The sequence below is a fragment of the Oratosquilla oratoria genome, chromosome 4 (assembly GCF_046742065.1).
Source record: "Oratosquilla oratoria isolate Oo_2021 chromosome 4, ASM4674206v1, whole genome shotgun sequence".
Classification (NCBI taxonomy): domain Eukaryota; kingdom Metazoa; phylum Arthropoda; class Malacostraca; order Stomatopoda; family Squillidae; genus Oratosquilla; species Oratosquilla oratoria.
Window position 1 is genome coordinate 29,747,346 of NC_134780.1, and position 12,901 is coordinate 29,760,246.

A 12,901-nucleotide genomic window follows, 5' to 3' on the forward strand; every position below is an offset into this window, starting at 1 on the left:
GTCCCCCAAATCAGGCTCGCCCAAAGTGGCTCGACAAAGAAACTGAAAAAAGTATTGCTAAAAAGAGACAGGCTTATAAGAAATATAAGCGCTCGGGTGCATCTAATGACTATGAAAGTTATGTATCAATACAGAGAGATTTAAAAAAGACAATAAAAAAAAATAAAAAAACGACAATACGAAATGAACATTGCTGATAAATCCAAAGAGAATCCCAAAGAATTCTATAGTTACATTAGAGATAAAAAGGTTGTTAGGAATCACATTGGTCCACTATTATCTGCTGACGGTCAACTTGAATATTCAAATGAAGGAATGTGTAATATTTTAAACAATTATTTTAGCTCAGTATTTGTAAACGAAACACCTCAAAGTGAACTCCAAACTGAAACCTGTGAAAAGTCTAGGGTAAACTTACTCACTACGGTAAATATAACAAAAGAAAAAATTAAAAGGTGTATAGATAAACTCAAGTTAATAAAACACCAGGGCCTGACGGTTGGCATCCAAGAATCTTAAAGGAAATGAAAAATGAGATTGTTGTTCCATTAGAAATTATTTTCAAGAAATCCATCATATCCGGAGATGTCCCAAGAGAATGGAAGCTAGCTAACGTTACTCCCATATTCAAAAAAGGTGACAAAAAGAAACCAAATAACTATAGGCCTATAAGTTTGACTTCAATCGTAGAAAAATAATGGAAACTATCATCAGAGATGCTATCGAACATCACTTAGAAAGTAACCGTTTGATAAATGATAGTCAGCATGGTTTCAGACAGAAACGTTCTTGTGTGACTAACTTACTTGAATTCTACAACACAGTTATCTCGAATTATGACAAAAGAAACAATATAGATTTAATATATCTAGACTTTGCAAAAGCTTTTGATACCGTCCCACATGAAAGACTACTTACTAAATTAGCTTCACACGGAATAAGTGGTAGCCTATTAAGTTGGACTAGTAATTGGTTGAATGATCGAAAACAGAGAGTTGTTTTAAATGGAAAAACTTCTAGATGGAAAAATGTTACAAGTGGAGTTCCTCAGGGTTCCGTTCTTGGGCCACTTCTATTCATAGTATATATAAATGATATAGACCATGGACTAAAATCTACTGTTTCCAAATTTGCTGATGATACAAAACTGTGCGGAATGGCAAATGATCACTTAAATCAATTAGATATTCAAGAAGATTTAGATAAATTACAGCAATGGTCTGAAAAGTGGCTAATGAAATTGAACACAAGTAAATGCAAGGTAATGCACATAGGTAAAAATAACAGTAAGTACGATTACAAGTTATTTGGAAATTCGTTAACAAAAGTGGATAGTGAAAAAGATCTCGGCGTAATTATCAGTAACAATCTCAAATCATCCAAGCAGTATATTTCAGCCTCTGAGAAAGCAAATAAGATTCTAGGACTGATGCGCGATCTTTTGATTTCAAAAGTCCATCACTCATTAACAAGCTATATAAATTGTTAGTTCGTCCACATTTGGAATATGCTGTTTCCGTATGGTCACCGAATCTCATTAAAGACATTGACAGACTGGAAAAAGTACAACGGCGAGCCACAAAACTGATTCCAAATATCAAAAATAAATCATACGAAAATCAACTAAAACATATGAATCTGTTTTCCCTAAAAAAGCGTAGACTCAGAAGTGACTTGATACAGGTCTTTAAAATTCTAAAGGGAATTGACAACATCAAAAGTGACAAAATTTTTACATTGAATGAGAATCAGACAAGAAACAATGGTCTCAAACTGTCCAGAAACAGATTCAATTTGAAAGTAGGTAGAAACAACTTTGCCAACCGTGTAGTTAATGAATGGAATAAACTTCCTGCACAGGTAGTGCAATGTAGTTCAGTTCGAAACTTTAAGAATCATTTAGATAAACACCTAAGCAAGATGCTGTAATGATTATAATTTATTTCATATTATTTGTTTTTGTTCTGTTATCATTTGTCTGTTTTGATTTTCATTTATTATTAGTTATATGTCAATTTATTATTATTTACTATTTACCTGTTTGTTTATTATCTAACTATACCTATGCATTTATTTATGTATTTTATTTGTTATTCACATTTATTAGTTTCTATTTATCAATTTATTATGATGATTTTTTTTTCGCATCCAACCTAGATATGGACAAAATGTCTCCTATTGGCATGCTCCGCCTTTGTAATCCTTTGTAATAAGAGAGTGGCCAAGTCAAAGTATACGCCCACTCTACACCCATCCATCTCCTATCCAAAACACATTCAACGTCCCTGGCACTCCGCAGACAAAGAGCTACTCTTATCCACTGCCACATTACTAAGGTCACAGGCAAAGCAGCAAGTTATACTGCCTCTAGTGGCAGGTCCCAAGAGGTGCAGTTGGCCCAACCCCCACTACTTCATTACATAGTAACAAAACCTTCATCATCCACGCAATAGATTTACAGAGTAGGATAGAACCAACATATAAAAATTTATATAAACATTTCAATCTTACCCTCTGTTTTCTGTCAATATCACAACACTCATAGAATAGATCCATCAGCATTGTTTTGCCAGTTCCTACTGTTCCCCATATATATAGGCCCTGGGGACCCTTTACTTCAGTTTTCCATCCTAGAAACTTTCTAAAAAGTCCAGGTGGTTCAGGTGGTGTATATATAGAAACCTGTAAAGTGGAGGAAAAAACATAAGTCTTTTGGAAAACACTGTTCATTACTTGGATCAATTTATATGCTCTGTTTCATCACAATCAATGCTGTTTTTTGTACAAACACACATTGTGCAACTGTGTAGTGTTTATTTATGATTGGATGGTGACAGGATTCCATGCCAACATAAAGAGGAGGTTCTTTATAATAAGTATTTATTCCATGGAAATATATACATTAATGTTAAAATTCATGCATTTCTAAGAGGAGTAAAATAAATTCCCATGAGAGGGACTGCTTGGCTTTGTACTAAAGCTAGTCAATCAATTATTGCCTCAAGTTTCACTGACTGGTAACCCACAGCAGCTGGTTATAGTCCCTGGACCTTCCTACAGATGTCTCTGAAAAGAAAAGGACTGATATCTACATTGTATTAGTGTCAAACGATTTCTATGTCTGGTTAGAGGTCGCAGGAGGGAAGCAGCCACTAGTTGTAAGCTCCCTCATGAGAAGGAAATATAGATGAAGATGATACAGACAGAGCTTGGATACAGTCCAAAAACCAAGTGCCGACCCCTCAAAGCTGTATCTCCATTTGGAAGGGAGAAACATTTGAGATTTGAAGATGGGCAGAAGGGACATGACTCTGACAGCCTTCCCATAGGACCTGTATGTAGTGGGGAATGGAGGAATTGGGGTGTAAGTACATTGTTGAGTGATGAGAAATAGGTTTCTGGGGATGGATGCAAATAAAGAATTATATGAAGAGGTGATTGTGCCTACTTATGGGGCAGAGACTTGAAATTGTAAGGGAGGCAGAAAGGAGATATTTAAGTGTATTTGAGATGAAGTCTTCAAGAAGTATGGTGGGTGTTACAAGGATGGATAGCACAAGAAATGAGGTGAGGAGAAGAGCGAGGGTGGAAAGGAAGCTTGCAGATAGGGTAGATGAAAGAATAAAGAGATGGTTTGGGCACATGGCAAGAATGAATGAAGAAAGACTGGCAAAAAGAGTGAGCCTGCGGGGTAGACCAAGAATAGGAAGGATCGACGGGGCGAAAGGGCTTTGAGTAAATGAGGAATGTCTGTTGAGCAGGGAAGAAAGGAGGCAAAGGATACATGTGAGTAGAGAAGGGATGTGTTTGGACAATAAAGTGAAGCATTCCCATGGGATGTCTCCTTGTTTTCTCTATTTTCACATGAGGGGATGTGATGTATCTGGCTGCATTGCTTCTAACCAATGCAATGGGCAGGAGACAAGATTGATCCTTCATCCACAAGGAGATAAGATAAAAAGGAAATGGTTGATGGGTTAGAACGGGATGTTTAGGGTTAGGTGCATGCATTGGCCAACTACCTCCCTTTCAAGTGGGATGAAGCCTATTGGTATATAGATACAGTCTATTAATATCAATTTTTCTTCCTTTTTTCGGTAACATTCATCCACTGTTAGGAAGCTGCTCTCCCTTCTAGTCCTCACTTCTTGGTCTTCATCACTCCTCCTCCCTTTTAGTCCTCACTTCTTGGTCCTCATCACTCCTCCTCCCTTCGTCACCTTTAGTCCTGACCATCCCATGACTTTTGACCCAGAAGGCTCCCAAGGGAATCACTCATAGGGCCAGACCCATGACTCAACCAAAGTTTCCTTGAGGCCCATGAGTGGGACAAAGCCTCCTTGAGGAACTCATGTGCAGTGCCAGCATCAGTACCAGTGATGACTCAACCAGAGCCTTGCCTGACCTTGAGGTGAACACTGAACTATTTGAGGAACTCATGTGAGGTACCAGCCCCCCATACCCCTGTCTTCATGAGTCAGCAGCATGAAAACACTTTGCATCCAACTTCCCTGGCATTGTATTTTACCTCGCACCAATTTGGAACATGGGTCATGACCTGCATATGTATATAAAGACCGGACAAATGCCAAAGACTCCGATCGCCTTGGAGCACCATATTGTGAGCCTGGCTTGTTGCCCATTTGCTTTCTCACCCCCTCCCCCACAAGCAGACCAAGTTGGGAGACAACTTGAAACACACAGTCATCACCTCCCTTGCCATCTCTTCTCCTCCCCCTTTTACTCACACTTGGAATGAGCCCTATATTATTATTGGCACCCATTATTCATTTCTAAATAAACAAATTCTCTCCATCAGTTTGCCTTCAAGCCAGCCTAACACATACCAAAAAGTGATTAGTGCACTGAAAAAGCTACTATGGTCATAATACATACTGTGACAAGGAGACTCTTTGAAGTCTTAAGTAATGCAGAAGTTGGGTAAAACTTTATCTTGACTAAATGACTAAGGATTACAAAGGATTACAAAGGCGGAGCATGCCGACAGGAGACCTTTTGATCCATGTCTAGGTCGGATGCGAAAAAAAAATCATATTAATAATAAAACAATAAATAAAAACTATAATAATGTAAATAACAAACAAAATACATAAATAAATGCATAGGTATAGTTAAATAATAAACAAACAGGTAAATAGTAAATAATAATAAATTGACATATAACTAACTATAACTACCTCTAATCTACCTCTACTTCATGTACCTTACCTCCTTATGTATTTCCTGTAATGCTATAGCAATATTTTGTTGATATTCATCAGGGAGAAGAGTTCCTTTTTCTATTCTGTCCCTATAGATACCTAAAGGTCCTTTGGCTCCACCAGCAGCCACAGTTTCTGCAACTGCAGTGGCCAGCCATCTTGCTTGGGACGCAAAAGGAAAGAGACAGGTCACCTGCCTTGTCAAGAGCATTCTGGTGATGCTGTCTGAAAAAAGAAATAATGAAACAAAATAAATAAATTCTATCTATATTCTATGGGCCTCTTCCCCTTAATACATGTGGGCATAAAACTGTTATTCTAGTTATACAAATATCATATTTTCTATTTATCAATGATGCATTAGTTGTATGATTAGTTTTATTTAACAAGAAGATTTTACTGGTAATTCTTTCACTTTATTACTTTATTTACTGAGTTTACTAATTGCTTCTGACCCAGGGCAGTGTGCATGATACAGGGATGACCCATCATCCATGAGGAGCTAAGATGAGAGGGAAAAAGGGTGGTGGATGGGAGTGGAATGGGTGGGAGTGGAATAGGTAGAAGTGAGTATGTGCCTTTTGACTTGGCTACCTCCCTTATATGGGGGAAAAAGCCTCTGGTATATATTTAGCAAGTCAATTTATTATCCATTCTCAACTGTTTCCCACTCACACCTATCTTCTTCCTTCTCCCTTCCTTGCTCAGTAGACATTCCCTTTTTAGCCAAGGCCCCCTTTACCCCATGAATCCATCCCACTCTCAGTGAACTTGAGGGAAATATGCCTTCAAGAAAGACTGCTGAACTCACTACTCCAACAACAAACCCCAGACATAGGCCTCACAGAAAAAAAAAAAAAAAAAAAAAAAGTCACGCTGGCACACCTGCGTTTAGGACACCATCCAGCATTAAGACAGTACCAACACAGAATAAATCCAGCCAGATTCAAAATGCCCCTGATGCAAACACCACAGAGGACACAGAGCACCTATTACTACAATGTCCAACACTAACAATCCCCAGACAACACAATATGTCTGCCCTGAGTGATTTATGGTCACACCCGAAGGCTGTTTGAAGGCCACTGAAAAGTACATTGCACAAGAGTCAAATTGCCATTCCTTCTTTCCTTTCACTGTGACACGGGATCTCAGTCAACCCCATTTTTTCAACCAATCAATGACTGATCTCTTTTAACAAGGAATCATCAAGGTACTTTTATTCTTTGTGTGTATGATAGTCAAATGGTACATTCTCTTTATAAACATCTCTACAGCAGTGATATGCTTACCATTTATTTTTATCATAATTTTTTATTCATTCTTTTAACATCTCTTACTTTAACCCCAAAATCACCTCTTCATAGATAAATAAACACAAAGACCTAGGAGCCTTTATAAAACCACACAAGTATCTTATAAGGTACATTCAACATTAAGGTAAATTTGTAAAACCTACCTGCACTCAAAGGACAACAGGACTTCCCTCACATTCCATGTCTTATATGCGAAAATTCTGATGATCTGACCTGTAATGTGTAATTTAATTATGAAAAATGAAGGAATTCATTGCAGTACACCTATATCATGCAATACATTCTTAAATATTGGGAGAGAAACTACACTATAGCAGTTAAAATAAAAGCAGACTTGTTTAAACACCAATTCAACTAGAGATGTGGAGTGGATGTGAAAATTCATCATCAGAATATTAAAAGATTGGGAGCACCGTGATCAGCCAATAAATCAAGATTGGATGTATCAATACTTTCTACTTGTTTGTTATACACATAAATATAAGACTAGATAAATGACATGTCTTACACTGAGGAACAAGAGCTTTTTGAATGTAAAATAAATCAAGATTCAGTCATGTTTACACTTGTTTATAGTTCTGGTGTTTTAGTTAAACATTTCCCAACTCTGGATATTTTTGAGAAGAAATAAAACAAAATCTCCTATTTTTACATTAAATATCATTGGAAAAAAGCAGGAAATATAAGTGTTGAATTTCTAATATCACAACTCTAAATCTAATTAGACCTGACTTTGTTAATGATTGCACATAGGAACTATACATGATTACTCTTTCAGTACAAAACAAAAAATTAGTTAGATGATAATTGAGAAATGATAATCAGTTTAAGTGTGTGCATTTTCAACATAGATCCTTTAATCCTTGAGGGTGGTTCGTGACAAAACTCCACAAGTAAAAATTAAACAGCAGGTTGTTGGTGGAGGCTCCTTTAACTGAATAAAAACCAAGAAACCCCTCTCGTATCTTTTGGTTTTAATAGGCTCCTGTGGTCTCAATAGCACTGGTAATGGCCGAAATTAACTCAAATATCTCTAGTGAAGAAATGCTTGGTTATGCTGTGTGTGTGCATGGCAGTTAAGGCCAATGCATTTTTTTTAAAGTGATGTGAACATCTGGGGTACACTGTATCTGAGGTAAGACTAATCTATGACTGTACAGTATTCAAAACAACATACAGTACTACATAGCAAAACAAACATCATGCCAATTTGAGGTCAATCAAACTTCTACTATTGCTATGAGTAGAGGGACCAATGACAGCTAACTGCATGTGGTGTTCCTGCATGGAAGCTGCTTATTTTCAAATCCCATCAACTCCCTCATCACTTGGTCTCTGGATTGGGCCTATGATCTCCCTTTATCAACTTCAGCTGTATTTATTACACTTTTATACACAGAGAGCTGGATACAGTTGACTGCTCCCCTCCCCCTTTCAACTGGTGACAAGGAAATGGTCCCACACAGATAAAACACAAACAACAGGCCATAGTTTCTTTCCAGAGAGATCTATGGGGGGACCTGAGAACTGTTGCTAGCCACTATGGGATTGCGAGTTTTCCACTTAATGAAACATAAGGTATGTATGTGTACATATATATATGTATATATATATATATATATATATATATATATATAGATATATATGCACACATACATATACCAATGGCTTTTCCCCCCCTTTCAAGAGAGGCAGCCAAAAAACAAAGGCATAAAATCCACTCCCATACATTCCATCCCCACATACTCCACTCCCATTCACATCCCTCCCTTCCTCCCTCTTATCTTGGCTCCTCCTGGATGACAGGTCATCCCTGCATATTACCCACTGCCCTGGGTCAGAGGCAAAGCAGTAAGACACAGCAAGGCCGTTTCATTTAATTGGCAACTTCCCCCTTTCTGTTCCCTTATGCAGAAAAAGAGAAGACAGGGAGAAATCCCTTTGGGCTGCATCAAAAATATAATTCAAACATACTCCCACCCCCCACCCACTCCCTTCTATGCATCACATCATCCATATACAACCATTCTCCATTTACCCCTATCTTCTGTCTTCTCCCTTCCTTCCTCAACAGACATTCCCCTCTTTCCAAATGCCCCTTTTACCCTATCCATCCATCTCATTCTTGGTTGCCCCCTCATGTTCACTCTTTTCCACCTCTGCCTTCCACACCTCTTTTACTAATCTTTCTTCACTTATTCTTTCCATGTGTCCAAACCATCCCAACACTCTTTCATGAACCCTCTCTCCCAACTCCCTTTCCACCCGTTCTTCTCATCACCTCCTCGTTTCTCACTCTATCCTGACTAGTAACCCCTATCATACTTCTCAGGCACCTCATCTCAAACACATTTAAACTCCTCCTCTCATCTTCTCTTATGTTCTATGTGTCTGCCCCGTATAGTGCTGTCAGCACAAATACTCCTTCATACAATCTCCTATTAGCATCCATTCCCAAATGTCTATAATATATATATATATATATATATATATATATATATATATATATATATATATATATATATATATATATATATATATATATATATATATATATATATTTACCTAGTTGTATTATACAGGAAGGGGAGCTATGCTCGTAGTGGCCCATCTTTGCATCTCTCAGCATCTAGTTTGTTCTTAAATTCTTGTATGATCTTTGTGTATGTGTGTGTATACACAATCTTAATTTTATTATGCAGACCTATTCTACAGAATTTTTTATAATACTCCATAGGGGATACTGGTATGATGTATAGGTTCTTTGAAAGGATATCTGGATTGAGAAAATCACAAAAACAGCCAAGCAGATGGTGGGCTAGATTCTTTGCACCTTCCTATCCAGAGATCCTGATCATCCACCTCTGTGGAGGTCTCTGGTTGTCTCAAAAATGGAGTATGTGTGCCAGCTGTAGTGCCTCCACAGAATAAGGGCCGTCCTGGAGCTGAAACAGGTACACAGGGTGTTCACCAGGAAGATATACAAATCTGTGAGCTGCTAGGACTGGCTGAAGAAATTACAATTGTATTCCTTACAAAGAAGACAAGAGCACTACTGCATTATATACACCTAGAAGATCCTAGAAGGAGTGGTATCCTGTCCATCTACACATGAAGAAGATGCCATCAGGAGCCAGACCCATCCCAAGTTTGGCATAAATTGCAGAAAAAAAAATCTTACTTCTGACTCATGAAGCATAAAAACAACTGAAGCAGAACACTTCAATAACTTTGGTCCCTGGGTGTTTAACTGTCTGCCAAAAGCGGGCAAAACAAAATGCAGCACAGAAGTATTCAAAAGGAGACTCAACCATTTTCTGGAAAACATACCAGATGAGTCTTCTATTTCAAACATCACAAGCCCAAAGGGTGCAGCATCAAACAGCATAACTGCCCAGTTGCAGCATATGAAGATTCAAAAATCCTGTGGAGGCAGTGGACTATCAAGTTGGATGTGATGATTCTACCAGGAATTCCGACAAGTAAGACATGTATAATATGCAACGAAACTTTTAGACCTCATAACAGACTTGAAACAAAAATATTAAATGAAGTACAGCTTTAAAGAAAGATATGATAAGCACAACAATAGAGGGACAATTTATAGTTTCACCCAACCAACGATTTTGATGTGTGGCTTAGGCATTTCTGGTCAGAAATGATGTGATATGAACGATGGTGTACATAATTTCCGTCGCAAATGTGTACTTTTCAAGTAATTAAATAGTGTGTAAGGTTCTTTTACTTTTTTCATGGGTGGGGACAGAAAAGAAGTTTACTTGTTCGTTCCCACTATTAATAACTAGGGAAGTATATCTTCCGTTTCTGTACCCTTCAGCCTAGGCTAGGGACATAAAAAATATTACTTCTGTATTTATTGTTATTTTCAATGAGTAAAAAAATTATGTGATCCATAACTTCCCAGTATTTATAACTCCACTTGCTAATATCTGCTTCATGAGATCAAATATTAATATAGATATAATGTATAACCAGGAAAGTATCCCTACCAACTCATTATTGAATAATCTATTACGTAACCTTTGAAAGAATTTATCTTGTACATCAACTGGTAACTAACAAATGTTAAGAATTTCAAATTTCCTACACTATCACAATTTTTAAACAATGGTAAATAAATAGAAATATACTCATTTACGTTATACAACAAATCAAATGTGAAAGCAAGAATTGTTATTCATCCATTTTCTACGAATTCCACACATATATAAAGTTGTGCACCATTTATGTGTACATAATTTCTATATGCTCTTAATATATATTTTCCCTAAATTTACTACTACAAATTTTCTTTAAATAAAAGTCACGTACCACAACAATTCCACTCGCCGTATGTTTGGATCAGCTGATCTAACATAGTATTGCAACATACTAGCTACGATACGACAGTATGTGCACATGGACATCTTAATTCACTAATATTTTGCTATATATTCTACCATGAAGATTTTTTCTAAATTCTATGTACTCGATACAACATGTTGATACAATTACACTGAAATATACAGTGATTCAGTTCAGGGTATGTACCATACATTCATACCATACATAAATTTCCCATAATTTCTCGGTACATATAGATTATTCCCATGCATGCCTATCAAAAGGGTTTTGAAACTAATAATTTGATGTAAAATCAAAGTATTTATTTTATCAATGAGATCTCAAGCACCACGCACCACCCAGTCACATCCACAGATGTTAAACCTTGACCTATACTCAGGATGTTTGTGTGTGTGCAAGGAAGCCCCACTTAGTGACATTACTTTTTATGTAGTGGATAATTATAAGATCAACAAACAAAATGGCATGTCTCAATTCTACTTTATTTCTATAACCCGTAGTGCTTATTCCCGAGGAATAAACTATGTCACCATATAATACTGTTTTCTGTTATAAAGAGAATCGTACCTATTCATTATATAAATGTGAACATAACTAATTTTCGTATATTTTCTGGTTAATTGTACTGATAAAATTATTTAAGGTGTTAGCTTCACTGCTACTAACACTTCAGTAAGTCACTTTTTCATCTATAGGCCCTATGCCACTCTCGTAGTGTAATTTTTAGTCCAGTTCCATTAATCAGTTCGAGGGGTGATTTAAATATACTTTTATTTTCTCTTTTCTTCACTATCAGTTACACTTGGTTATTCAAGCTACACCAAGGGACTCCCACCTGGGATCCTCTTACACCCACCAAGCCAACTCTGCTCCGACGTCACGATTTAATTCATCCGATAACTTTGAACGTTACAAATAAGTGCCACCCTTTTAGGGCATGACTTTACCTCCATGCACCAATCATTTTTCTCCTACTCCGCCCGTTACACTGTCTCAAGCAATTTTGTTTACGTATGCAATTTGTCGCAAGCAGAACGAGCTCTGTGCTTACATTTAGTCACACCAACACCTTTGATCGCCGCCCCAACCCATGTTTAAAAACACAAGACGGTAAGCTAGAATAAGCAATTCAGCAACTTGCCGCCGGCCATTGTATCACAACAACTGAATATAAAATTTACATATCGTTTCACCTACCCCTCGATCTACCTCTATCTACCGGCCTCTTACATAAGGAAAGAATAATTTAGTTTCCCTAACACACAGAGAAAACTGACAAAACGACATTTTTTATGCCGGGATATCCTTGGGTGAGGGAAGTCGCTAAGCGGTTACCAGGATAACAGTTATATATTATCTATATTTTTTTAAAGAATGAATTGGATTCACCTTTGACCTGTAGTAGTTTATTTATTTATTTATTTATTTACTTATTTATTTATTTATTTATTTATTTGTTTATTTATTTATTTATTTATTTATTTATTCATTTATCTATTTATTTATTTAATCTTTTATTTATGGAGAAAATGCACTCAAATGAAGATAAGAGGAAATACGACAGTACCACGTTTGATGCATGGTGTTGTTCACCATGATTACGCGTGTGGATAGAGTAGATAAAAGTCGAGGTAACATGGTATTTGGTATTATTTAGTAAGTTACACTCAACCAACGCAAGCAGCTTACTCCCTCTTACTGACTCTAGGCATATACAGAATTACGGTATGAACATGAATGCATATAGGACATCTATATGCTAAGATGTTACAGAAAAGTGTAGGGCTGGGGACGGATAGAATATATGGATAGGTAACGCAGTTATATATCATATGGTGTGGTATCGACGTAGGTACATAAGCAATTATAAATTGCGTATTACGTTACATTACATTATATTATAACCACTACAGATGTACGAGAAAATAGTGTAGTGTGCCAGCTTCCCTGAGTGTGGGATATTGTCCCTCTCCATATCTTTTTATTATTGTTAAGTTT

The 12,901-nt window shown here is 36.9% G+C and overlaps 1 protein-coding gene across 2 annotated transcripts in view; it reads right to left on the reverse strand.

The window, feature by feature from the left end:
* Positions 1–10,939, reverse strand: part of LOC143024731 (AFG1-like ATPase) — a 41,081-nt gene extending 30,142 nt beyond the window's left edge. Inside the window, exons 1-4 of one of the 2 annotated variants that reach the window (XM_076183812.1) lie at positions 10,871–10,939; positions 6,682–6,751; positions 5,230–5,447; positions 2,512–2,682 (exon numbers count right to left, since the gene is read on the reverse strand). In XM_076183812.1, coding sequence (XP_076039927.1) covers positions 2,512–2,682; positions 5,230–5,433 — 375 coding nt within the window. In that variant the 5' untranslated portion in view covers positions 5,434–5,447; positions 6,682–6,751; positions 10,871–10,939. Of the gene's footprint in view, positions 1–2,511; positions 2,683–5,229; positions 5,448–6,681; positions 6,752–9,371; positions 9,393–10,870 lie in introns of those variants that run through there. The other variant, XM_076183813.1, reaches the window with a different exon arrangement.
* Between the last annotated feature and the right edge of the window lie 1,962 nt (positions 10,940–12,901).